The sequence below is a fragment of the Phodopus roborovskii genome, unplaced genomic scaffold (assembly GCF_943737965.1).
Source record: "Phodopus roborovskii unplaced genomic scaffold, PHOROB, whole genome shotgun sequence".
Taxonomy (NCBI): domain Eukaryota; kingdom Metazoa; phylum Chordata; class Mammalia; order Rodentia; family Cricetidae; genus Phodopus; species Phodopus roborovskii.
Genome location: NW_026126546.1, coordinates 579,527 through 606,870, shown reverse-complemented (window position 1 = coordinate 606,870; position 27,344 = coordinate 579,527). Strand labels below are relative to the sequence as shown.

Below are 27,344 nucleotides of genomic sequence, written 5' to 3'. Positions count from 1 at the left end.
TTTCCTGATGGTCACCGTGGCTAGAACCTGAATAAGATCGTTGGTAATCTTACCTGGTGTTTTTCAGTCACCTGTATAGAAGTCTTCAAACTCCTTCAGAGCTTCCTTTATACACGAAGAGGATCGGCAGTATATGGATACTTATATGTGTGTGGATCAAATGTCCCTACATGTCAAAATAGGCAATTCTTCACTTTTAAATATGTTTCTTTATAAATAATTTTATAAGACAATTTTAAAAGAATAAATCATTGCCCTGCCCCACTTTAAAACATTTTCATTTGGAGGTGCAGACCATACAAAGAAGGCTTTTTAAAAACACAGTGATCCTTTTGGTAGAGGTTCTTGACTATTCTGCTGCTGTCTGAAATAGATCCAGAACTCCATGTAGAAACATCATAGAAATGTGTGTTAAGACACATCTTTTTCCATACAGTGGTAGCAAAATGGTGATTTCCATGATAGGGTAGGAAGTGCTTTAAACAGTTTAGCGTTAATTGTAGTCTGCACTGTTCTACTCAGTCATCTCCTCCCACTATGTATGCTAGTGTTGGGGAATGGGGGGCTGTGTGTGTGCCATATTGTCCCTGTGGAAGTCAGAACAAGGGCTTCCAGGATGTGTTCTTGGGATTGAACTAAGGCCTTCTGGCCTGCATGACAAGTGCTTTTACCCACTGAGTATTGCTCTGGCCACACTTCTGATTTCAGTGATAGAGAGACTTTGAGCCTGACGGTTGTCCAGAAAGTAAGTAGAGTGACTCGACAGGATTCTGAAATTCCTCTGATATGAGATAATTGAGAAAATTTTCTAAATGATTATGCTTAAACCTAGGAATGGCATGAAACTTAAGATGCTACAAATACTTAAGTGTTTTCACTATCTTAGTATTGAGTAGCCCATCTAAGAGTGTAAAGGTTAAGAATGTCAGCAAGGTTGGTGTTGGGTTACTAGGGGGGGAAACATTTGCCACATTCCAACTTCATCACAATTTATGGTTTGAAATAGTTTGACTTGTTTTAAGAATCTCTGATCTCTGAAACAATGTTGAAATGAAACTATTTTAAAAGCCTTTTTACATCATTAGACTTGATAAAATTCTAAAATGGTTGTCTACTTTTACCCTCACCCTAAACCAACACATATGTTAAGTAAGATGTGAAGAAAAGCTGTAGACTTGGAGTCCATTTGTGCTCAAGAACAGATTGAGTGTACACTGTAATGACAGAGATGAAGCTGGTGAGTTTGCTTACAAGAGTGATAGATGCCTTATGTTTATTGGCTTATTTCTTGGAAGAAGAAATGACTAGGGCTGACATGTTTGCCTTCCCTATTCATTATAGGAGAATTATGCCATATTGGCATATAGTAGCATTTCTTTATAATGAAGCCTTACTATAAAGTTCAAGATACATTTTTGAACTTTACATAGCACAGTACATACTTAGTATGTGAAATGCATCTTTTGACCTTTACGTTTTATAGTTTAGAGAGGATACTTCTGGCAATTTCTAATACAAATTGTGAATTGAGATTTTATCCATGTTGAATTTTTCTTGCTTCCTCACTCTATAAGCATTAATTAATACCTCAGTCTTATAGCATTTGTTTTATTTTGTTTATTGTTTGCTTCATGTGTCCACTGATTGAAGGGAAAGATTTTCTCAACACTGGTAACTTCTTATGAAGGAGAAATCATACTCCTACACCATCCATGGGAATGATGTGAACTACTGATTCCTTTCTACTTTATATTGCTAGCGTTTATCATTCTACATTAATAGTAATTTTAGTTTGCACTGGAATTCCTTTCACCCTGAGGAAGACACATAGTCAGTAGCTCTTATAAAATATGTCAGGAGACTGGAAAGTGTTGTTTTGTGTCATCACATCAGTCTCTCACTTTTTACCTAATCTACTGTGTGCTCAGCTTTGACCACAGGACTTAGAGTCATATCTCAGTAATGATAGCTCTTCTTAACAGTCTACATGTTCTGGTACTCCTGACCAGGGCGTGGTACAGTATATGTGGATTCTACATAGGGGGTGGGCAATATATACCACACAACATTTTATCAAAATAAGAAAAATAGGGATTTAATTCAGGATAGTTTGATTCATTGAGAAAGCTATTTGAGAGTTAGTTGACTGTAAATTGTTACATCTTTCTATCAAGATTAGGTGAAAAAAGTACTTGTGGGTTTTAAATGTGAATTAGAATAAATTTTATAGTTTTGGATGACTCAGATAGCATGTGTATGAAATATTTGTAAAAGTATATCTGACATATATCACATGTATGTCGGTATATATGTGTATGTATAAGTTCTTTGTAAATGATAAAATATGCAAATTTTAAGTGCTGACATCATAATGTCTTAAAATACAGTTTCTAAATGCCCACATAACTTTTCATATCATGGATATTTGTATGTGCGGGCTTATTTTTTTAGTTCTAACATTTTACAATTTGTCCTTTGTTTACATGCAGCAAGGAGTTATGGGCGAAGACGAGGTAATTCATTTCTGTTTGCTATAGTTCATCAATTTCTAATTGGGCTGTATTGATCAATGTTATAATTACTGATTTCAGAGTTCTTTATGCAATGTCTGAAAGCTCATAGAGGGATCACATGTTGATGTGAGCACTTACCAACTTCAGATTCTAACCCTTAACCTCCAAGAGTATATTTTCATACTAATAGTTATTAAATAAAATTTGTCCTCCTTAAACTGTCCAAATTTTTTTAACTCTTATTAAAAATTTATCTGTATCTTCTAAAATAAGGCTGTTTTTATCTGCTTAAGAAATAAGTTTTTTTTAGTATTAACCAGAGTGACATGTGATGTGATTTTTCTACTCTATAACCAATTGTGATTTTTGTTTGACTCAGTTGGAAATGACACCTCTGTCACCATTGACAGAAACCATGTAGCTAAAGTTTCTGTGAAGCTGTGATCCTTTCAGCCCCTTGGTCTAGCCTGCACACCACTGTCCCTTCCCACTTCCTCTGTCACAACAGAATTTCCTTGAACATTCTTATTGGGACCACGAGACAAGGCTTTGTGGTATGATGCTACTATTGAACTCCCTCGAAACACAGGAACACCTCTGTGGCTGAAACCTTGCAATTCCCCTTTCCATGTGTAAAAATCAAAAGGGAGGGAAGCCGGACCAAGAAGAAGCAAAATTACATGAGTAGAGTAATGGGCCGACGTACCTCAGTTTTACGGTTGCACACTGAATAAAAAGTGTTTGCCCTCCGCTCTAGAATTTCCCTGAAGCCAAGGAAGATAGACAGTAATAGGTAGCTGTGTTCTTGGTTATATTTACATGTGTGTGTCATTGTCCTCATCTGTTGGTGAGTACATTCCCCAAATACACACCAGCAAAACCAGTTACCACCACTGACAACCCAGTCTAGTACTTTCTGTTCTTAATCAGTGCCTGATTCCAGATTTCAGCTTAACTTGCTTGCTGGAGTCTTGACTCTCCAAATACTTGACTGAATCTTTGGGTTATCTACTTTTCTAAAGAAAACTGGAAGAGAGTGAGGCTGAGTTATTTTTTAAAGGCTGTTATTAGCTGAGAAGGGGGAGGGGGCGAGTCACAGTACTCATACCTATTTTCAGATCTGTGACCCAGATCACTTCACAGTCAAGTGTGGAACTATGATACTCTTGACAATAACTATTTACCAATCTGTGATTTTTTTCTAGTAATTTTAAACCAATAGAGCAGTTCAGAATTCTTTTCATGTCAGAAACTGTTTATCTTTTTCTATTAACTTGTATTAAGTCAGTTAGGCGTACTCTGGTATAAATATAATGTGCTAAATTTTTAAGAGCAAGATATCAGAGTCAGTGATTTTCTTATTATAGCTCAGCTCAGTAACTGCAGATTGTGACACACAGAAGGATAGAGACTTGTTACCTGCCTAGCTGTGTCTTCCCTCGGGAGCCATAAAGAGAAGTCCTCCATTTCAGAGCTGCCTAAGCATGCAGGTGTAAGGCTCCATGCCCTTTCCTTGTCCTCAACTGGCAGCTTCTCCACACAGCCTTGTTCCACAGGTTGTACAGCAGGTCTGTACTAGAGTTGTAGTTGTCCTCTAGGGGTTGCATAAATCTGCTGCTACAGTTCCAGTTTGGATGGTCAGATGAGAAAGGTTTAGTCTTGAAATCCAGCTGCTATGAGATTTTATTTGAATTTTATTGGTACCTTAGCTTGCTAAGTAATAGAAATATTTTACAAGAAAAACCTGCATACCAGAAGAACCGTTCAGAAAGGAGTAGAGATGCTTGCCTGGCTGTCTTTCTATTTCCTTTTCATTTTCCCCTCATGCTGATACAGTACCCGTCTCCAAATCCAGCCAACAAGGAATTCCCTACTATGAAAGTGTGCTGGGGATTTGATGGGCTAGTGAAATGGTGTGTGTTCATTTTGCTCTTTCTTTTTTGTTAGAATAAATAGAGCTTTTCTGTTCCTGGGGGATGTGTCAAAATGACTTGGCACAATTGGCCAAAGCCACGTCCTGGCTGGCACCAGTGCAGTGGGGGTGGGACAGCCTCAAATGTCAGCAGGCAGCCTGGCTTCCAGTGGTCAGCTGATTCTAGAAAGCATTGTCTTCTTCCCTTCCACCTTTGACTGACCTTTCAGCGCAGCATAGAGCAGCACTTTTGTTTTAAAGACTTCCCACTCCTCTATAGACAAACTAAATTACTGCCAAAATCCCTTTGATATATTTCCAGTTCCTTAATAATGTCAATAAGAACTTTAAATCAAGCTGGCTGTAGATACTGATTTATGAAATAGACGTTAGAGATGATCAAAGTATAATTATACCAGAAGCAATTGAACAAAACCAAGATTCCTCTCTTGGAATGTCAGAAGCCTGGAGCCATGGCATGCTCTGCAGCATCCCGAGAGAGCAGGGCCCATGGAAGCTCCTTGACAGCAGGCAGTGCTGTTCTGTTCAGTGAAGAAACTGGTCTGAGATGGAATAGGGTCGAGACTGTGCTAAGAGGTGTGTAGGGCTATTTAAGCTCTGTCACTCAGAATTTTCTATTCCCTCCTTTTATTATCAATTAAAGTTATTCACCTGTTTTACATGGAGACTGCGGTTCCCCTTCCTTGCCCTCCCCCACTCCCTCCCCACACCTCTCCCTACCCCCAATCCAGTCCTCCTCCTTTCCTGAGAAAGCAGCAGGGGTCTGATGTGTGTCAACAAAGTGTGGCATGTCAAGTTGAGGTACAACTAAGCTCCACCCCTTGAATTAAGACTGGACAAGGAAACCCAGTATGAGGAATAAGTTTCTGGAAGCCAACCAAAGTGTTAAGACAATCCCTCCTTCTAATAGAGGAATAACCAGCTATTGCTCCCCCAAAAAAATAAATAAATAAAAGCATATAGGGTAGTTTGAATAATAGAAATAAAGAACTTATTTTAAGACTGATAGCTGGGAAACCAGCATTGGGCTGACTCAGACCCCTTGAAAATAGGTCTCAATTAGAAGGCCTGGGCAGTCTAAGGGACCTCTGACAGTGGAGCCAGGATGTATCCCTGGTGCACAAAAGGACTTTGGGAACACATTCCCCCATGGAGGGACACTCCCTTAGCCTAGAGGCAGGAGGGAGGGCCTAGTCCCTACTCCAAATGACTTGACAGATTTAGATGCTCCCACCAGGAAGGCTTCACCTTCCCTGTGGAGTGGGTAGGAAATGGGAGGGTGGTAGTGGGGGGCATGGGAAGATGGGAGGGAGAGGGAAGTGGGATCAATATGTAAAATAAGAAAATAATAAGAACTTATTTTAATTAATGTTCCAAGCCTCAGGAAGCAATTTTCTTATTTAAGAAATTAAACCCAAAGTTGGTAGGTTGCATATGGAATGAGAAGATAGGAGAAATAATTTTAGAGGGAACACGTTTTGGAAGTTGCTGAGGTTTGGCATGTTCACAGTGTGTAGCCGTTTAGATTTACATGCCACTATTTATAGAGTTACTAATAGTTTAATATAGAAAGTATTTCTTATTTAAAGTTGAACTGGGATGTGTAATGTATGTATTCATGTCCTACCTTCCCACATTTTCGATAAGTAATTAAAGTAGTTATCAGAGAAAGGGCAAGGGACTCTGAAGCATAAAAACATCGTATAGTAGCTACATATAGGATTCGCCGGCCATGGCTCAGGGCACAGCCTCCTGTGTTTTAACAGTGCTTAGACTTGGTAGCAGCGCTGGCATTATCTACATTATCTACTGTTTCTGTTTGTTTTGTTTTGTTTGCTTTTGTTTCCCACTTTGGTCATGCTGGAGCTATATAATAGCAGAACAGTAGTTACAGCAAAGTATATTGCTTGTAAAAATTTATAGCCCCAAAGAGGCTGTTCTACAAGCTGGACCCTACCACACCAACTTTTAAAGAAAACAAAATTCCAGTGGACTTAATTTTAAGGCAAGTATACCCAGTGATTAAGTTTTTAAAGATGTAAACTGCTAGCTTAGAATTGGTTTCTTTGGCTCTTTATCTTCTGTAAGAAAAGGAGCAAACTATTATTGGGGCAAAATATCTTCAAATAGTCGTTGTACATTAAGTAGTAAAGGCACTCCCCTTCTTTGGAGAAACATACTAGTTAAGTGAATGATTGTTCAAGCTGGGTAGTACTCAAGGGAAATCAGTCCTAAACCTACCTGTACTGTTCTGATAATGTAAAAACAAAAACAGAAGCCTTGCATCACACTGGAGGACATTTACTGCTTCCATCCAAGAAGATAGGAAGAATATTTAGATTACTAATAATTTAAAATGTCTGTGCTTCCATATGTTTGAAATCTCAAAACAACATTCTATAAATAGTTATGGGACAATCTATAAAAATAAAAGTCTTGCTTAGAGTCAATCTGTAAATTGATTGATTTGTACAGACATTTTACCTCCCATATCTCTTCACTGATATGTTCAGAAATGTTTATTCTTACATCCCAGAATAGATGAAAAATCAAGTAAATTCTGGGGTGTGTTAGCAAAGTGTCAGTATTAGCATCCCTGACATATGTTGGTATATGCTGCACACGCGCTGTCTACACAGTTAGATGAGATAGGGCCAGGGTATGTGGCCATCAACATTAATACCAGCTACCAGAATCATTGTGCATGCAGGTTGCATTTTCCTAATAAGAATGATAAACTTGGAATATCTTTTCATGTACTTATATTTTTAAATCAGTGATATATTCTGTTGCTTACTCTTTCAAGCAAGCATTAAAATTCATTGTTTTATGACTTTTTTTTTTTTAAAGAAAGTGATCGTCATTTTCTAGAAGCGAAGATTCTCATGGGTGTGGCTAGTATGTGAAATGTTTTTAGCCATTGTGTTACATCTTTTGTTCAGCTGGCTAATGGATTATACAATATGTGCATAGTTACAGTAAGCACAGTACTCGGTTACTGATTGACGCCTAGTATTGTCTCAGTGCATTTACCATGTAAGTGTGTGTACCACCTTAGAGCTAAGAAAAATCTTAAGTCGCCTCTTATTCCCCTTTAGATTCTAAGTACGTGTGATCTGTGTTTTTTTTTCCAAGATAGAAGACTTTTAGAATTTTGTGTATTGTTTTTATGGACTGCTAATTTTGTATAAAATAGTTCAAAATGACACTGTGCAGAATATGAGCATATTTAAATTCAGTCCAGCATTTGGAATTTTCTCAAAATCTAGGCAGTTGTTTCCATACTCATCTTATTCTTTTTAAAATGTAGAATTATTTAATTAAAGTAGGATGAGTTGAGCAATTAATTAATTCACAACTTATTAATTTTAATGGATATTGTTGGTCATTTTATTGAGGGGAAAAGGGAAGGAAGAAAAGGAAAGATGAAGGGGGAAGGAATGAAGGAAGGGAGAGGAGGGATCAGACAAATTGATTAAACTTTATCTGAAAATTCAAATTTTAAGAAATAGCAAAATGGATCCATTCCTGGCTCAAGTGTTTCAGAGAAAAGATATTTGACCTATAATGTCATGTCGAAGAGTTGTTTCCATTGATCACAATAAAAACATAAACATTTATTTCTCATTTGCCCCTATTTCTGATAACAGAAGAAATTTAGAAATTTTAAATTATTACTCAGCATGGATCTGTTTCGCAAAATCTTATTTCAATTGAAAACATCTTTGAGTAGTTCCTGTTTTCTGTAGGTTCTTTCTTCCTGTTGTTAGAACCTATACATTTTATAAACTTATGTCCAACATATATCTAGTTAGTGTCTGCAACGAACACAGTTCCTACATCAAAAAGAAGAGATAGTTCATTTGGGAAACAAATATGAATGACCACAGCCCAGGAGTACTGGTTCAGATCCTCTCCACTGATGCCTTCCAGTGTGGCTTTCGTAGTCACCGAGCTAAAAGTCAAGCACACTGGTGATAATAGTCAGCCAGCAGTGGCACCTTGTAGGAGTACAGGAATGAGTTTGTTTGGTCTGAAGATTAAAGAATTAAAAGGCAAAAAATATTAAAAGTCAAGCAAAAGCAGAGTTTATTCAAAGAGAACAGTTTCATTATAGTTTGCAAGGGAGCCCTCAGGGAAGGCAATCTGTAATCTCAGCAGCCACCCAGAGGAAGAGGAAGAGAAATAGAAAGAAGAAAAGCAGCCAGGACCTTCAGTTAAAACCACATGGTGTGAACAAGCACTTGGGGGTGGGGAGAGAAGCGCCAGAGAAAGAATTAGGACGCCCCAAGTATCAGAAAAAGCTTAGGTGTGACGTGCATTGGGAAAAGAAGAAAATGAAATAGTTACCACCTTTAAGTCTGCATAAGGGGGGCTAGGGGGAAGAGGTTTGGGGAAAGAGAAGTTTATTGTCTCATTAAAAGGCTGGTGTTCCACAAGGCTCTCTAGTGTGGCTTGAAGTAAAATCTACCTTCTGCCAGAAGGGATTCAGCCAAGTTTTGCAACTGGGTTGACTTGTTTATGTTTTGGGTAGATTGGAGAGTTAGGTCTCCACCCAGGCCAAATATTCCATCTTCTTGACCAGAAGAAACTAGTTTTCCTTAATGGGCCTATGCTGTTGCTGTGTCCATGGGCACATTAGATGTCTCAGGTCTGTAGGTCTCGGGCCTGTTTGATGCATAGCATTAACTTAGGGGTTCATGGGAGCTACTCTAACTCACCATACTCATTCAGTGAGCTTTGTAGAATCTCTAGCACGATGTGGCTTTTTTCTCCTGGGGACTCCATTTTAGACTGCCTTGCTTATTGTCACAGGTATGTAGCTCGCCTCTTCTTCCCCATCCAATTCACCATGAGACACCATGTTCCTAATTTTCTTTATTTATATCACAACAGCATGGCTCACATATTTCAAGATGGAAACATGTTGACCATATTTTATTTAAGTATTTATTTTTAGGTCAAGATACATGTCATTAGAGTGTATACTTGTCTCTTCATTTGAAAACTATATCCTTGATTTAATCTCCAAAGAACATCTTGCCTGCATTGTTATCTGTTTCCATTCTCTTAAACATTTATGGAGACTAGGCTTCATCTAATATCTGTATTGTACTAAACATGTACAATGCAACATATCACTACATGTGACACCCACCCAGCTTCTTGAAAAGTGCTACCTACAAATGCCGGGACACTCTCAAACATAATTTTATTTCTAGAAATTATCATCTCATTGTACTTAACTGTTCCCTTTCCTCCTCCCCCCTCCCCCCCCCCCCCCGGCCTTTCTTTGATGCTTCTGTCTTTATCATCCTTCCTGTGGTGCAGGTTCCAAGCCTTCTGTGTCTGTCAAGGAGCTGCCCTCCTCATTGTGCTCTGCAATTATTCATCACTGATAATTGCAAATCATTTTCTTGGAAAGCTGTTTACTTGAAAGTTCACTTTCTTTTATCCACTCTGTTTCTACCTCCTCCCATGCATCTGTTCTGAGCACCCATTCAGCACTTGGAGCTTTAGTGTGTAGCTTCCCTTGTACCTGTGTCTGATACCTCTTTATATTTAGTCAACAGGACTTTCTTTGACCTCTTTCTTTCCATTGTCGCTTCTCTTTCAGGTCTCCTCCTTGTTTTCTTGTCTTCCTTGTAGTTTGGAGCTTTCCCTAATCTCAGCTGTTCATTTGTCTTCCTCAGTCCTCAGACACAGGAAGTTACATTTTTTTATGGGGCCCCGTGTAACCAGATGTTTTGTTGTTTTTGCTTTTTCCACCTACTCAATAAAATGTCTCCTTTTGAGGTCTTTCCTTTTATGCTGTCTGGCATGTTTCAGTCAATTAAGGTATTACCTAGTACCCTTAGGGATTCAAGAACTTGCCGTGGTAGTCAGTACACTATTGCTTTCCTTTAGTACTGCATTTGAAGCATTTCGAGGCTTTCTTAGAGATATATGCCATCCTTACACGTGTAGATCTTACGTTGCCTGTGAGTGCATTTCTTGGGGGCAAGGGTACTGTATTTTTTGTATTGTTTTATTTTGTGTGAGTATACAAGACATTAGAATTACTTAAGACTGAATAAGACATGCCCAGTAAAGGGATACACTCCTAAAGAGTGGGCTCAAATAGGATCTAGAATTCTAAGATGCTATTCTGTACTTTCCACATGTGCATAAGACCTCTCTACGCAGTCGATTGTCACATGTGATAAATTATTTCAAAGCCTTATAGACAAGTGCAGCTTGCTGCTCACTGTAGCATCGTAAGTGTTTTCTTGGAGTTTTTCTGTTGGTTTTGCTTCTTACACGATGCCCTCCCACCTATGTAACTTACGCACTTTCCTTTTTCCCACGAGTTTCTAACGAATTCAGTCACACACTCAGACCTGTCCCCTACCTATTAGGCTCTTGCTGCTAGCCATAAACGTTTGAAATGTGCTAGTAGATTTATTGTTTCTTTTGTGCTGTAGTTACTGCATGTGACTACCTCTTTTCCTTTTGTTGCTGGGGATCAGACTTGGAGACTCATCTATGCTAGACAAGCATCTATCCTGACCCTCTTCCTCAGCCCAGCGACTGTATATTTCTAGGTCATACCTGCAGTCACTTTTCTTTTGAACTTGGCATTGTACTGTCTGTATTTCCATTCATTTTTATGGCACTGTAAGCTTACTGTCTCACCCTTCAAATTTGACATCTGTGGGCTTGCCTTTGTCTCATCGTTTTTAATATAAGAGATTTAGTTTATATCTGTCCTTATATTTTAGGTCGATCTTCCCTGTTTCCAATAGATGATAGCTTGCTGGACGATGGTCATAGTGATCAAGTTGGTGTTTTAAATTCACCCACGTGTTATTCAGCTCATCAAAATGGAGAACGCATAGAACGCTTCTCTCGAAAAGTTTTTGTTGGTGGACTCCCTCCAGATATTGATGAAGGTAAGATCATCCTGCCTCCTGCCTTAAAAAAAAAAAAAAAAAAAAAAAAAAAAAAAAAACATAGCAGAAAATAGTTTGTAAGCTGTTGAAGTACTTCAACAAGTATTTGAACAAATACTTCTAAGTTTGCATATCATCGCTGTGAGCATTTTTATGAAGGTCTCCATGTTCTCGCTCATATCCTAATGTTTAATGCAGAACACACATGAAAATATTCATGTGACTGTAACACATACCTGACACTCCAGTGCACTCATACACAGTGCAATAAATGGAACCAGTTATGAATCTCTATCTGCAGTGTGCTAAACTCAAGTTAATTTTTTAAATTTATCAGTTTACTTAAAGATACAGAAATACAGTACAAAATCCAATAAAAAAAAAAGGTAGAAATAAGACAGGAAATTAGTACTATGCAAATGTTAGTAAACACGTAATGAAAAGTAACTTAAGGTGAAGGTTAAAAATATTTAAAGCATACTTGTGATATCATAGGAAATCTACTCATTCATTAATAGCCTACAGAGAAGATATTGCTTATCGCGGTAAATAAGGATCAGGATAAACAAATAGGCCGAATAGATGTTTATTCAGGGAGAAATAACTTACAACTAGACAGATGAACACCAGGGAATTCAACCCGATCCTCTCCTGTCCGAGTCACGCCAGAGAGCGCCTTTCCTGGCCCCCTCCGACCTCCTTCCACAGGTCACTCCGCCCATGGCTCCACCCCCCAATGGGCGTGGTCAGTGCCACAGAACTATCTCCCTACAATTGCTATATTTGAAGAATTTTTTTCAGTTACGGTTCACATGTCTGCAAATGCAGTCTGCATATTCATCAGCTTAACACAGAGTATATCATTGAAATTGAACATACAATATTTGAATGTCAGTGAAACTGCCTACCTTATGTTAGCTTTGGTGTGTTTAACTGACATAGCTAATCATCTTTCGGCAGACCTTATCTTAACATGAACATGTTTTCACTTTAAATACCAATAGCTGTTTTAGTTTACTTGATGATATATCATGTTTTACCCAATGCTAGTTATGATTGGGTATACTACAGAGCCATTAGTATTCAGGTGACCTATGAAATATTAGGATTCATATTGAATACATTATCCTTAGAACTAATTTGTGGTGTACATTCTCTACTTTCCTAAGATGAGATCACTGCCAGCTTCAGAAGATTTGGTCCTTTGGTTGTAGATTGGCCCCATAAAGCAGAAAGCAAGTCCTATTTTCCACCAAAAGGTAAGAGGTTTATTAGTAATATCTGCAAGGTTGTGAGAGCAAATGAAATAATAATTATGTATGTAGGGCCTTCTTTTATAAGTACCTTTATATTAATACTAATGATTTGTAGACTAAGAATGTGGCTTATCTGGTAAAGGCTCTTGCCACACAAGCCTGAATTCTACCCCAGATCCACATAAAGGGAGAAGCAGAGGACTGACCCCTAAAGTTGTTTCTCACACCCACATATACACAAATATTAAATAAAAACCTTTTAAAGCTAATCTATGTAGAAGCTGTTAGCCTGAGTTGAGTGAGATAGAGTGATTTTAAGAACTACTCCAGTTTTACTTGATGCTGTTTAGGAGTCATAAGAATTGATTTAAAAATTTTCTAATGATTTAACAAATTCAAATGGATATGTTTGAATATTTCTCTGTCTAAAGTACCATTCTAAAATAGCATAAGTTTATGAACTTATTTTCCATTCTGTGAGATCAAAGTGCACGTGAAGTGATTTTATTTACATTTTGTAAAAGTAAAACCATTTTAGTGATTTCAATGTTGCAAGGTCTACACAAGTATTCAGGTGATAGTACGATGTATCATTGGGGAAAGTGACTTGTTGAGTATCTTTAACTCACTGTCAAGTACTGTTTTTAAACTTTCAACTTCATAAAAATAAAGTCAGCTGCCAGAGCAAGAAGGAGCAGATTACATCAAGCCAGGAGCACAGATAAGGACTTTGTCAAGGGGCCTCTGGTTGCTCAGGGGATCAACCCCCATCCTAATGAAATTAAAAAAAAAAAAAAAAAAACTTTACAGTGAAGGAAACAACCAAGTGAGGAAGGACACAGCCTACAGCTACAGAATGGGGGGAAAATCTTCACAACTATACATGTGGCATGGGATTAGCATCTAGAATATACGAAGAACTCAAAGCAACACCAACGAGAAAGCCCATGACCAACCAAAGTGGACGTAGGAAGCAAATAGATTTCTGTAAATCGTACAAATGGCCAATAAGTCATTTATAGCAAATTCAACAACTTAACCATCAGAGAAACGCAGATTCAAACTGCTTTGAGATTCCTCCTCACCCTTGACTTTCATCAAGAAAAGAAGCAATTGCTTATGGGGCTGAGGGAAAGAAGAGCCCTTATTCACCCACTGCTGGTGGCGGCAGCAGCAGTGCAGCCACCAAGTAAATCAGTGCAGAGGTCTCTCCAAAGTAGAAGAAACAGTGACCATTTGGTCCGGTGAACCCGGTGTACCACTGCCTGGCACATGCCCAGAGGCCTCTCTCTGAATCTGTATGAACCTCACAGACACCTTGCACATTCCTGTTTCCTGCCATTCTGTTAGTAAGAGGTGAGGAGTGGAGTCCGTCTGGCTGCCTCTCATCTGGTGGATAGACAATGAAAATGGCATTCATTCATATAAATGAATATGAATAAATGAAAATGACATTCAAGTACGCAGTAGACTTTCATTCGACCATAAAGAAAATGAAAATTTCAGGAAAATGGATAGAAGCAGAAGATATATTAAGTGAGGTTATTCAGAGCAAGACAGACAAATGCCACCTGTCACCCTCAAATGTAGGCCTCAGTTCTAACTTTTAGTACGTTTATGTGGAAATGAGTGTGCATAGCAGTCAGGAGTCTAGAAAGGGGCATGAATCAATGTGGGGAAGTGAAGGGAAAGGACAGCAGAGAGCATGGAGCATGGCATGAAGTAGGAGGAGGACTGGGGTGGAAGGGTTAAGTGGGCGGGAGCAGAGACACCAGGGGTAAGGGCTTTGGAGGGAGAGAGGTCACCAATGCCCACATGAGGATGCATTGCTGTAAGGACACCTGCTACTCAGTCAACTAACTAAAAACCAGATTTAAAAAGGCAGATGTGAGGAGGAAAGTTAGTTTACTTGGCTCACTTACTGCTAGACTAATTCTCTGGCTACCTGCGGTGCCTATGTCTCTGTACAAGTCATGTGATCAAGGTTAAGTTGCCATCAATGGGAAGAAAGGGCAAAAAGTCTGATATTATTCCTCCTTCAGAAATACAAAGGACAAATTATTTAAAGTGAGTAAAGAAAGGATACATTGAAAAACTTTTAGTTCAAAGTCATTAAAACAGATCTAAAAAAAAGTTCTTTTCGTGGCTGAAAGGTTAGCAAGTCTGACAAGGCACCTATAAGCTCCCATCCATCCCCAACCTGGATTGCTCCAGCCGCTCTTCTGCAGCTAGTGCTGTGTTTAACAGTTGTTCCTGTAGTCTGGCTACAGTGATCTCTGAAAGCACAACCCTTTTCTGCTGGGGCAAAGGCAGACCCGCATCCATCCCATCTGACCTCACATCTCTCTCGCTGTTTCTGTTCTTTCTCAGCCTCTTCTAAGGTCACACAGGGCTGTCTGCTCCAGAACTTTTCTGTGCAGTGGTCTCCTGTCATGAGCCTTTTGTGCCTCTGCCCCGGAAAGAAGAGGGGGGAGGAAGAGGAGAGGGGAGAGAGAGAAGGGGGGGAGAGAGAGGAGAAGAGAGGGAGAGGAGAGAGAGAGGAAGAGCAGAGAGGGAGAGAGAGTGTGTGAGTGTTAATCTGTTGAAGAGTTAATAGCTCACAGAAAACTTAGGGAAACTAACTGACTAGGTTAACTTCTCTTCCTTATAGGCCATCCCAACTCCTCGCCATCCCAGCTCCTCTCACTGTGTTTGTCTTTTTCACAGCACTCATAGTTGCAGCAGGATATTTAAAATAGATCTTAGTTTATTTCTGTAGTCTCTGGGAACATACTCAACTATGAAAATACATGCATTTGTATCAATAATTCATAGACTGGTAATTACCCAATAAATGATATGAATAGCAGTTAATCCTACAACAGTTGATTCTACAAGGTAGAAAGATTAATTTGACTTTTGAAAAGGCTTCACTGAGTTTGGGATCCATTGTAAAGGTTATTGGGTACTTTGGGTAGGTAAAAAGTTTCTAAACAGGATTCTAGGCAGGAATTGAACTGTTTCCAGGTTCCTTTCATAGATAGATTCAGTAAAACACAAGCCAAAATTGTTGCAGGGGTGGCTTTTGTTGTCTTCACTGGTTGTTTTTGTTACCTGGTTTCCCAAGAAGAAAGTGCAACAAATGTGCATGTATCTACTATTCATATTATGTCAGGTATTGTGAGTAATAGATGACATAAGCTAAGTATACACAATAAGTATGGGTCATATGCTGTTATGTAAGGCCTAGAGCATCCTTTGCAGTCTGAGGGGTGTCATGGTCCCATTCCTCCATGGGTACCAAACAACAGGTTCAGGTTTCCATGTGATCCGTGTGCCTGTGTGAAAAGAAGGCACAGTAACCCAGGAAGGCAGCTGAAGCACATATAACGAAACAGTAGTTGTCCCCATTGCTATTGTCGCCATCTTTGTTACTGCAATTTTCCAACTGTTTATTTTCTGAAACTGAACAAAGATAACACTGGTAAATCATAGTTTTGGTGAAATTATCCCTACTTTGTAGCCCTTGCTCCATGACCAGTGTTGTCCAAACTCAGTTCTTTCAAGTGTTATCCACCATTTGTGTAGCTGAGCATTTCCCATGGTTGGGAAACATAGATAATGTCCAGTTGGCGCAGCTACCTTGATTAGGTTAGAGGCTTGAGCTCTCAGACCCTGAGCCTAGCCAGAAGAGCAGCAGTTACCTTATGTGATTGATCATTAGCCTACTTCAATGAATTCTAAAAAATCATTATATGGAGTGTCTTTGTACAAATACTATAATCTGTAATGATTTGCATTCTCTTGACTATGGTCATAATTTACTTATATCTCTGGCCCCTCAGTTTTTCCCTCTGTAAAATGGGAGTGTTTAATAGATTTACACGAGTCAACCTGAAAGTGCAGCTGACTGACTCACTCTGTGTGTGTGTGTGTGTGTGTGTGAGAGAGAGAGAGAGAGAGAGAGGGAAAGAGAGAGAATATTGTGTTCTCCTTTGGAAAACAGAATGATTCCAACTTATTTGATGGGCTTTATATATCTTTTAACAGTACTTATGTTGAGGTAAAGTCACTTAACTTGACATGCTGTATCGTTTTTATGGTTGTTCTAGGCTATGCATTCCTCCTCTTTCAAGAAGAGAGCTCTGTTCAAGCCCTCATTGATGCTTGCATTGAAGAAGATGGAAAGCTCTACTTGTGTGTTTCCAGCCCTACTATCAAAGACAAACCTGTAAGTAAACACCACATGAACCGTGGCCTGTAAAGGCAGGTTTTTCAAAACAATATTTTCAAATTACTGCTTAAAAAATTAAGACTGTATTAAAAATGTTTAAACAGTGACAGGAATAAGGCCAAATGTAATTTTGTTCATAGGTTCAAATTCGTCCTTGGAATTTAAGTGATAGTGATTTCGTCATGGATGGTTCTCAGCCTTTGGATCCCCGAAAAACAATTTTTGTTGGAGGTGTTCCTAGGCCATTAAGGGCTGGTGAGTAAAATTCCCAAGTCAGAAAAATTGGTATTCTCTTTTTGTTGATTTTGAATTATTAACTGAATTTAGTATTTTAAATGAGTGAGTTGTAAAGTTCTGTTTCTCTGGAACTAGGAACCTGAAGGATGTCAAGTAGGATGTAATTATAAATGTGAATATTTACTGAATATGCATGCTATGTACTATCTTACCATCTGAAGGTGCTAGTGATTTCTGTCTCTGAAAGCACCATCCTCAAGTCAGGGAGATATGAATTAACTTCACACATGTAGACGCTTAAAGAATGTGATAACTGCTACAAAGAAGGATGATTGAAATAGATGTGTGTCTGTGTATGTATATGTGTGTATGTATGTATATACATATATGAATGTTTATGTGTCCAATTTAGAATATGCTATGGTGTTATGTCTTAAAAATATGTGAGCTGATTAAAAAAAAAAACTGAAGAGAGTTTGGACAATAGGAGCATTGTGAAGAGTATATTTCAGACAAAGTGAACAGCATATTTGGAAGTCTCTAGTGCAGAGCAGCAGAGTATATTCATGGAGGGATCATATAAAGCATAGAGTGATGGGAGAGATACAAAAAGGTATTGGAAAAAATCAGTAGGGATTAGATCATGACTAATTTATGGTAATCCTTAGAACAAGAGAGATGTAATCACATACTTATTTTTTTTTTTTTTTGAAAGATCAGATAAGCAGATGATTCATGAAGGAGAAGAGGCTGTGAGTAAATAGTAGGCCAGGTATGGGCCTTGTATGGGATTGGTAGTGGTGGAGAAAACCAGGTGAACAGATATTCTAATACTTGGGCAGAAATAGAAGTTTGAACTATTTTTAGCTTTAAGCTGCTGGATGGTTGGTGATAGCTTGTACATAGCCATGAGAAATGGGGGCAGGTTAAAGAATATTATGGTTTTGATTATGAATATAAGTTCATGGCCCCATTCAGAAGTCTGAAGTAGAAATTTCAATTACACAATGTGGTATCTAGTATAGTGTTTAAAAAATAATTATTTCCAATGTTTTGGAAATAAATGGGCGAGGAGGGATTGAAGACAAGCAAATAAGCTTGTTTCCATAAGCTTTTATACAGAGGACCTAACTGATGGAAGTGGCAGGTTGGGTTCTCAATGTGTTCTGAAAAGTAAATCTATGAGATTATCTGTATAGTGCAAATGAAGGATGAAGGCATAAACTGTTGCTTACACAACTGAGTCAACACATCCCATCAGACCATGTTTCATGAAGTAGAGGAAGAACGTGCTCATGTGTGGTCCTTTTTAATCTGCTGTGTGTTGCAGTATCACAAGAAATTGGTAGGCAGCTGCTTTATGAGTGTGGAATTCAGATAAAAATTCAGGAGCTTAAAGGTGCACAGGTGGAATTTAAATACATGACATAGAATAGGACCACCAATACCCAAGTGTGGGCAAAGGCACAGAGACTGAAACTTAAGGTCCTCTGGCTTTGGGAAGTGAGACTAAGAAGTCATCAGTGGAGGGAATTATCAGCAGAATAAAATGCCTTTCAAGTCATATGGAAATATTTTCAGACAAAGTAATAGGTTAGCCAAGACCAATATTGCCAACCAGGAGATTAAGCCGTGGACTGAGGAGGTGGGGGAGCTGATCTTGGAAAGATTAATTACAGTGGAGTCACTGGGTGATAATCTGATTTAGAGTTATACACACAGATATGGGGCCAGCATGGCTACAAAATCTATCACCCATTGCTCACCAGGGTGACTGAGCTGGCCTGGCCTCCCTCACCATACTGGGTTTCCCTTCCAACCTGCATGCTGTGTCAGAGAGGACAAGATTCTCTTATGGAAGGGGACTGCGCTTAAGGGGGAAAAAAAGACCCAAGCTTGTTGAGTGTGAGGGAAAAGCTGCGCTATGGGAGAGGGGAAGGATGCCAAAGCAGCGTCCTTCCATAGAGAAATTGACGGCGATGGATGTACAGGGGTAAAGTAGATTTTAAAACTTCGGAATAGGTAATGAGGGAATGGTATAACTTTACAGTGAGCAAGTGGTCTGGGGCTGTTGCTTTGTTTTGTTTTTAAGGTTAAGAATTTAACTCAGCGGTAAGAATGCCTGCCAGCCTGTGCAAAGCTCTGGCGTCCATGCTTTCTCTTAACAGCTGCTTTGTGTTAGTGCTCTCCTGACTTGTAATTGTTGATTTACTGTCCCTCACCTTCAACGGGAATGTCTTTTCTTTTGAAGTGGAACTTGCTATGATCATGGACCGGCTGTATGGTGGCGTGTGTTATGCAGGAATTGATACAGATCCAGAACTAAAATACCCAAAAGGTGCTGGGCGAGTTGCTTTCTCCAATCAGCAGAGCTATATTGCTGCCATCAGTGCTCGATTTGTTCAGCTTCAGCATGGTGATATTGACAAACGCGTAAGTTATACACTGGGAAGTTGTCTGTGTCTTGATACTTGTAGGTGCTTTTTCCAATAAGGAGTTAATAGTATGGCTCACTTTTATCTTCCTCTCCTAGTGTTATATCCTTGAAATACAAATTTCTTGGTTCACTTTAAACTTGACGCATTGCATGAAAACCATAAGTATAGATGTGATTTTTAAGCCACATCAACAATGTGTATCATCTAGTGGGGGGCAGTTTAGCTTTGCCCCTAGGACAGAGTGCTTGAGACCAAGCCCCATGTCTGCAGTTAGCTCTGCAATCTCAGGCAAGCAGCCCTCTCTCTGCCACTCTTCCTGACTTAGAACGTGGACAGGAGTGCTAGTCAGTCTCTGGATTATTCTGAGGACTGAATGAATTCACATGTGCCCAGCACTTGCAGAAGAAGTTGGTCCCCAGGAGGTCAAGAGCCAGTGTTCATTTATAAAAACTAAAACTCAGACACTCTGTATTTCCATAAGTCATTTAACCTAAAATTGAAAACATTAGTTCATTAGCAGTGTAGATTGGGTCTTCATATAGAAGTCTTGTGAATGACAGCTGGAAACTATCCTGTTGCATGCTTGTGAGCTCTGATTACCATCTAAAACAGGAGAACAAACTCCTCATTTACATACTGGTTTCACAGTAAAAACCTGTGCGTGGTACATAACTAACCATTCTAAAACAATGACACTATCCAATCAGCCAGAGACAACAGCCTCGGAAATTCCTAAGTTACCAGAAAGCAAGGCTGCTGGGACTGAGAACAGCTGACTCTTCTCCACAACTGGATTCCCGGGTCTCACTCTTGCCACGTGTAATTTAGCCACCCCAACTCCACAGTCTGTCGTTCTCACTTACGGATGTGGAAACAGGTCAGGGGAGTCTGGTGTTTAGCGCCAACTCAAAGCTGACATCATTTGCTGAGTCAGTCCTTCAGAGTGGGGCTTTATTTCTTAAGAGTTTATAAAGAAGTTCAGGCATGCCCTGGACCAGGTTAGCCACAGTTCTGGCTTGTTTGCAGAAGTTACTGCAAGCAAGGTACAGCTCTGACCTGCTTTAGGGAAGGCTGCTGCAGCCCTAGGGCTGTTGAGTTTCACCAGCTTACAGATGATATTAGAATGAGAGAAAAATCTGAGAAAAAAAAGTGACTTCCACGAGGACTGATAATCCCTTATGAGTTGAAAATATTAATGCTAACCTACAAGGGTTTCAAAGATGTTACAGAAGTGAAAGAATGTCTTCAATCTCTAGTTTTTAAAGTTTTTTCTCTTTGGAAAATAGAGTAAGACAGCACTTATGACCTCCGAAGGAACATGAATTCGTTTAACCACTTAAGCTCACAGCCAGTTTATGAACATGAACCACGCCACACAAATGTGGTCAACATGGAAGCAAACTGGCTTTCAATCGCCCTCCTGTCGGGGAAGCTGTGTCCCCTGACCCACTGCTACTTACTCATCCTTTTCTCTAGAACGCCGCAAACATTTAAAATCATTCCAAATGTTTATTTCCGAAGCGGACTCCAGTGAGGTGTTTTGCTTTTCTACTTCTAGGTGGAGGTAAAGCCATATGTTCTGGATGACCAGATGTGTGATGAATGCCAGGGCGCACGATGCGGTGGAAAATTTGCCCCCTTTTTTTGTGCCAATGTCACTTGCCTGCAGTATTACTGTGAGTTTTGTTGGGCAAATATCCACTCTCGTGCAGGACGTGAGTTCCATAAGCCATTGGTGAAGGAAGGTGCTGATCGCCCACGTCAGATCCACTTCCGCTGGAATTAAGTGTCGCAAACTGGCCTCCGTCTAACAAGGAAAGAAAGGGTGCATGTGGCTTCCTGTGCTGAAGATACTGACCTGCAGAAGAAATAAGTGCATTCTTCTGCTTCTCGCCCAGCTCTCAATACATGCATCGTTATCAGCAGCCAAAACACTACAAGCCTCTTGTTTTTCACCAAAACCCTACATCTCAGGCTTACTAATTTTTGTGATATTTTCATGTTAAAATAAAATGTTCTTTTGTATTTTCTCCAAGTTATTTTTATATGTAAAGTTAAAATTAGATATGAGAATGTTTTGCGTAGGGGCAACACAGTCTGCTGCTATATAGTGGGTGAAGTGTGCACTTATTTCTTAACATGGGTTTTTAACTTCAAGATCTGCCCCAGTACTTTACCAAAGGTAGCAAAATAATAGTGAAGATGGAATATGTCTGCTACAAATGCTTATTTTTATTGTTGCTGTTTTCAGTGTGTACATAAACTAAAAATTAGGGTTGATTTTGTTGCTCTCCATTTTGACTTGCAAGAAATAATACCTCAAGATAATCTGATTTGTTAGCTATTTTTAAACATTTTTAATCACAAGCTGTATTAGCTTTGCTGCTATATAGGTGTTATGTGTAAATGTCACCTATTAATACGGGATTGAAAAAGTTAGAGACACACTGCATTGCAGATGAATGCAGGCGGCACAATGTGACCGAAACTGCCATAGTTTAGAATGTGAAACAATGCATGTTTACTTAACCTGTGTCCACCATATGCATGCACTAGGACATACATTAACTAACGAGGTGAGGTTTTGCAAATGTTCAAAAAGCTCTCTTGAATCTAGGTAGCATGGACAAATTATAAAATTTGTTTCTTTACAAAACAGCAAACTTGCATGCATTGTTGTGACTTCAAGTTAAAAAAAAGTGTCGTCCTACATGTGTAAAATATGCAAATTAGTTTTAGATTAGAGAGTGCAGCCATTTTTGTGATCTGGTCAGTAGTGGAATTCGATTTTATGCAGACTGGATGTAATATTTGTAATCCCTGTGCAATTTTGTGATGTGCGGTTCTAATTCATGTGCAGTGATATAGTATAGATAAAAGATTGAATAAAAGAAAAACACAGGAATTTTAAAGAAAGTTGATTTTAGCCCCTTTGATAGTTCATGGTTACGATATCCTTTAAAAACCAAAGATGGCCAGCACACTGCTAACCAGTCACCGAATGTGAGACCCATGAGAAGCCCAGACTTTAAAGGAGGGTTTTATAGGAGAACGTAGAACTTTAGTGAAGTCAAAATGGAGATGGGAAAATATAACAGATGGCTAGTTGCATAAAATTTACCTTTAAGACAATGGTGAAATCTGGCTTAAATTTGCTTACATGTCTGACCTATGTATATGGGGTCTTCTGTCTAAACTGGGGTCACTGTTGCATGGAGCATTGTTATTCTTAATGGTTAAGAATTGCTTTTTTAAACTTTGATGAAGGAATTTCAGTAATGACTTTGCTTGCAGTTATTTTTTTTTTCTTTTTTCTTTTTTCTTTTTTCATTATTGAGGGAGTTGCGTGGAAACATGCACAGTTCTGACCTAGAACATCCATCGATCGCGGTGGTTTTCCTCTTTAGAGCATCCTAACCGCAGCTAGCCTTGTGTTGATAATGTAGGAATTACTCTGCAATGAAGCAAAGCACCCCACAATGGTAAACGTTTTTTGTTTTTTGGTTTCAGTTTTGTTTTGTTTTTAATGCAGAACTAAGATTTTTGACTCTAAAGAGAGAACATTACAAGGGTATGGCCTGTGCAGCGAGCCCTTGGGACAATCCTTCACATGAGCAAAGTGCTGATGTTAACATTGGTTGTCGATGGTATGCTTTTTTGTACTGTAAAAATATGTGGTTCATGTCTAACTCTGCTGTTTTATTGTGGTTGTGGCTCAAGTTTTTAATGTTTGAAGTTGACGCTGTTTTCAGAGGAACTCTTTACTAATTTATTTGTCAGTATCCCTACTTGTTACTCCCCATGACCCTCCAGAGTTTCTGGAGCATTCTTTTCTACCCTCTCCCTGCCAGACCTTGATCCATTTTGACATTTGTTATGCACTATTTTTATATCTCTGTGAGAGATTTTTTCCAACAGTCAGCTATTTTATGGCACACTTTTTTTGACTGATGACATCTCCTTTGCTATACCTCAATTTTTGGAATTTAGAAAAGAAATCAGTAGTTTTGCAATGTTAATTATTTAGATATTTAATTTCGCAGATTTTTAAACTTTATTTTCATAATTTCTGCTTAATGTTGAAAATTGAAGAGCCTTTTCATGTATTAAATAATGAACTCTAAAATAAATTATATTATGAAATAATTGGAGATGCTGAAAATAACTTTCCCTTCTTAAACAGAAATAAAAATTTGAAATGAAGGGAAATGAAATGGACAACCCTTTCCCACCAGGGTAAAAGTGACAGAAACGCTGGTTGGTGTCACCTTCGTTTCTGTTAGGACAGAGCTTATTGGTCTAATATTTTGTCCCTCCCTGCCTCACCCCTACCTCTAATTTGTTTCTTTTTCTGTTTGGGGATTATTTTTCCTTTTATGTACTACATTCTTATTTTCTAACTGTTAAACACTGTATTAGAGTTTTTTTTTAATTTACAGATCATATTTATTTTACTATTTTTGTAGAAAATTATTAATTTTGATTGTATTTTTGTATTTTCAAAGCCTCTTCATTTGTGTCCCCTAAATGTTCATATTGCTGCCCAAAAGTATGAATGACTGTGGAGAAAAAAAGTACTTTAAAAATCCACACTTTTTGTTAAGAAGGAGACATTTAGCATTTATATATTTGTGTATGGAAAACACTTGATATTTTATCCCTGTTGCATCTGGCTGCACGAGCCTCTCCTCACAGATGCCGCAAAACTTGAATATAACACACTTTGGAAGGCTGACTAACCTCGATTCTGTGTTGTGATGTGCAATACTGTTTCTAATGTTTGTATAAAGATACAGTGTAAACCTTTTTAATGCAAATTTATTTTTTTCATTGCATATTTTGCAGACTTTATCCACAGTGTCATTTTTTACTGTCAGAAAAGATGCCCCTTTTGTCATTGCAACTATTTTTTAAACCCAGAAATCTTTGTACTGATGTAAATGATTGTAGTTATTTTGGATAGTGTTTTGCTAACAAAAGGAGAGACTTTTTTCATGCATATTTCTATTTTGTTTTTTTGGGTTTTATTTTATTTTAATAGTAGTAAAATACTTGGAATAATTTTTCATATTCTTGTCATTAATATTATTTTGTATTTTTATGTGAAAATATATAATTTTATGACACTAATTGCTAAAGTTTATTTTATGTTGAATTATTTTTGGAGCTGAAATCTTTGTAATATTAAAGCAACTAGTTTCTAATTCCCAGTTTCTGTATAGAATCGCACAAGTGGTTTATGGAGTGTTTGGATTGTAACTATAAATGGTTCTTTGATATGCAAATTAATATTTTCAGTTGATTTTATTTTATATTCCTAATGGGGTGTTAAAGCCGTTTTTTATTTTTTTCTAAATAAAAAGAGAACCCATGCTTTTATGGACACTAGGTATAAAACGCCTTCAGCTTAAAATTTTTGTTGAATAATTTAGTTTATTTTATTGTTACCTTCCAGGTGTCTAAATCTCCAGTCTGTCTGTTGTACTGGTAATTTAACTCTGTAATGGAATAGTTTGCTGCCAACTATTTATATTAAGTAATTTTTAAATATTTGTAATATTGTTGACTGACTAATAAACTATTAAGTTATTGGCATAGCTGTGGAACTTTATTCACACCTTACACACTATCAGAAGTAGCGGAATTGCAGTTTGCTCAGTGGCATCGCCTTGAGAAGCTGAAGCCATTCCATCCCACAGTGTAGTTAGTATTCAGGTGGGAGAGGGTCCAGGGACTAGCTATGCAGAATTCCTCAGTATTTAAACCGGGGAGCCCCTTTGTGTCCATGCCCTTCCTGCACCTAGCCCTCATACACCTCAGGAGTCTCTGGCAGTGCCCCCTGAAGTTTCCACCTTATTTCACTTAATGCTCTCTCTGCTCAAGGCTGGCTAGATAGTGCAGAAGTTAAGAACATTGATGTTCTCCCAGAGGCTTGTTCCCAGCACCATGTTCAACAGCTAACAACTGCCTGTAATTCCAGGTCCACAGTAGCTAGGGCACTGGCACGCACATCAACTTAAAACTGGACGCTTAAGTAAATGTTTAAAACTGAAGTTAATCTCACTCTTAAATAGGCCTAATGATGGCGCTTTAGTCATTCTACATGAACCCACTGGTCATTTTATCCTTGTTCTCTGTGTGTCCTGTGGGTTCTTCAGTGCACTGGGCAGAGGAGGACCAGGGAAGAGACACACAGACCTAGCAACCTGAGGCCTGGGTCCCTTACCCTGAAGTCGGAGTTCCATCACAAAGCCAGCATGTGATTCTGGGAGCTGAGAAAGGAAGGATTTGTTGCCTTTGTTAAAAAGCATGAGAGTAACCGATTTTTGTTGTCTGTGAGCATACAGGCTCCCAGAGAGAACAACAGTTATTTCAGAATAAAATGTGTTTTCAGGGCATTTATGTCCTGCCTCTCCACATGACTCAGGAAGTATCATGGAAGAAGGGCCAGCAAGACCGCAAGGGGCTGGAAAGGTGGGTGGCTCAATGGTTGAGAGCACGTGTGCTTCCAGAAAACCCATTTGGTTCCAAGTACCCATGTTGAGCAGCTCAGAACTGCCTGCCTATAACTACAGTTGTAGGGGATCCTGTGTTCTCTAGCCTCTGTGGGTAACCGAACACATGTGCAATACACATACAAACATACAGAAATGAATAAAAATAAAAATACATTTTAAAAATCTATGAGAGCCCAGAGGTTTGAGAGGCCTGGGGTGAACCTGTCAGTTGGATAAGCTAGGACTGTTGTACTTGAACTTCTCAGGGCTGTTGTCGGAGACACAAGACCTGCAAAAGATCAAGCCAGTCAGATTTCCACTGTGAGGAGGAGAGAGGCATGCATAGTCTCCCATCCTTCAGGAGGAGCTGTTGAAGGTCTATGGCTACTACAGGAGGGAACATCAGTTCAAGGTTGTGGTTCCTGGTAGGTTGCCCATGCCCCAGGGGATGACAACAGCATGTACCTATAGACAGAGATAACTGGATTTAGTGGGTTACAAAAATAAAAGGCTCAAAGTTGAAATAGGGAGGGGAATGGAGGGTGATCCATGAGGGCACAGTGGGGGGGAGTAGATATGATCCAAAATACATTGACTACATGTATGAATGTTCAAAAATAATTGCTGTGTTTGAAAGGTAGAATTTGGAGTAGAGAATTGGCTCAATGGTTGAGAGCACTGGCTGCTCTTCCAGAAAATCTACATTCATTCCTAGCATGATGACTCACAACCACCTATAAGTCTGGTCTCAGGATCCCTCATCCTCTTCTGGCCTCCAAGGGCACAATCATGCAATGATGCAGAGACATACATGCAGACAAAATGCCCATAAATATAATTTTTTTAAAATAAGATGTAAACGTTGGCATTTTGTTCTATATTCTATAATATGATCAAACCCCTTAAATGAGTTAGTCAACATTATGGTCCCTATATCATCACCACTGTCACCCATTTCCTCCCAAATAAATGGTGGATTTGCGCTCAGATCTATCTCAACACAGGCTACTAATTTTCCTATGTGAAATCTTATAAAACCCAAATATCCTCATCTACATTCTAGTCCATCTTAAATTAGAACAAAACTTTTACATTGTCTTGGCTTCTCTGATACTGACATATTATTTAACTTGCTAGGCTCCTCTTTCACTTAACAAAAGAATAAAGAACTATTTTGTCTTTTTGAGACAGTCACCCCAAACCTGGCTAGCCTAGAATCAGCCTCCAAAGAGCTGCACTCACAAGTGTGAGCCACCGCACTCAGCCACAAGAGAATAAATTTTGAATACACCCTAAGCACTGGACACTGACTAAGTAGGATCGTT

The 27,344-nt window shown here is 38.8% G+C and overlaps 1 protein-coding gene across 8 annotated transcripts in view; it reads left to right on the top strand.

The window, feature by feature from the left end:
- The window catches only part of Cpeb2 (cytoplasmic polyadenylation element binding protein 2), a 54,869-nt gene extending 29,752 nt beyond the window's left edge, over positions 1–25,117 (top strand). For 4 of the 8 annotated variants that reach the window (XM_051200324.1, XM_051200323.1, XM_051200319.1 and 1 more), the window contains 7 exons: positions 2,490–2,513; positions 11,208–11,378; positions 12,548–12,637; positions 16,726–16,844; positions 16,988–17,102; positions 19,336–19,517; positions 21,081–25,117. In XM_051200324.1, the coding sequence (XP_051056281.1) occupies positions 2,490–2,513; positions 11,208–11,378; positions 12,548–12,637; positions 16,726–16,844; positions 16,988–17,102; positions 19,336–19,517; positions 21,081–21,308 (929 nt within the window). In that variant the 3' untranslated portion in view covers positions 21,309–25,117. The remainder of the gene's footprint in view (positions 1–2,489; positions 2,514–11,207; positions 11,379–12,547; positions 12,638–16,725; positions 16,845–16,987; positions 17,103–19,335; positions 19,518–21,080) is intronic. The other 4 variants (XM_051200326.1, XM_051200325.1, XM_051200321.1 and 1 more) reach the window with 1 other exon arrangement.
- Positions 25,118–27,344: the final 2,227 nt, after the last annotated feature.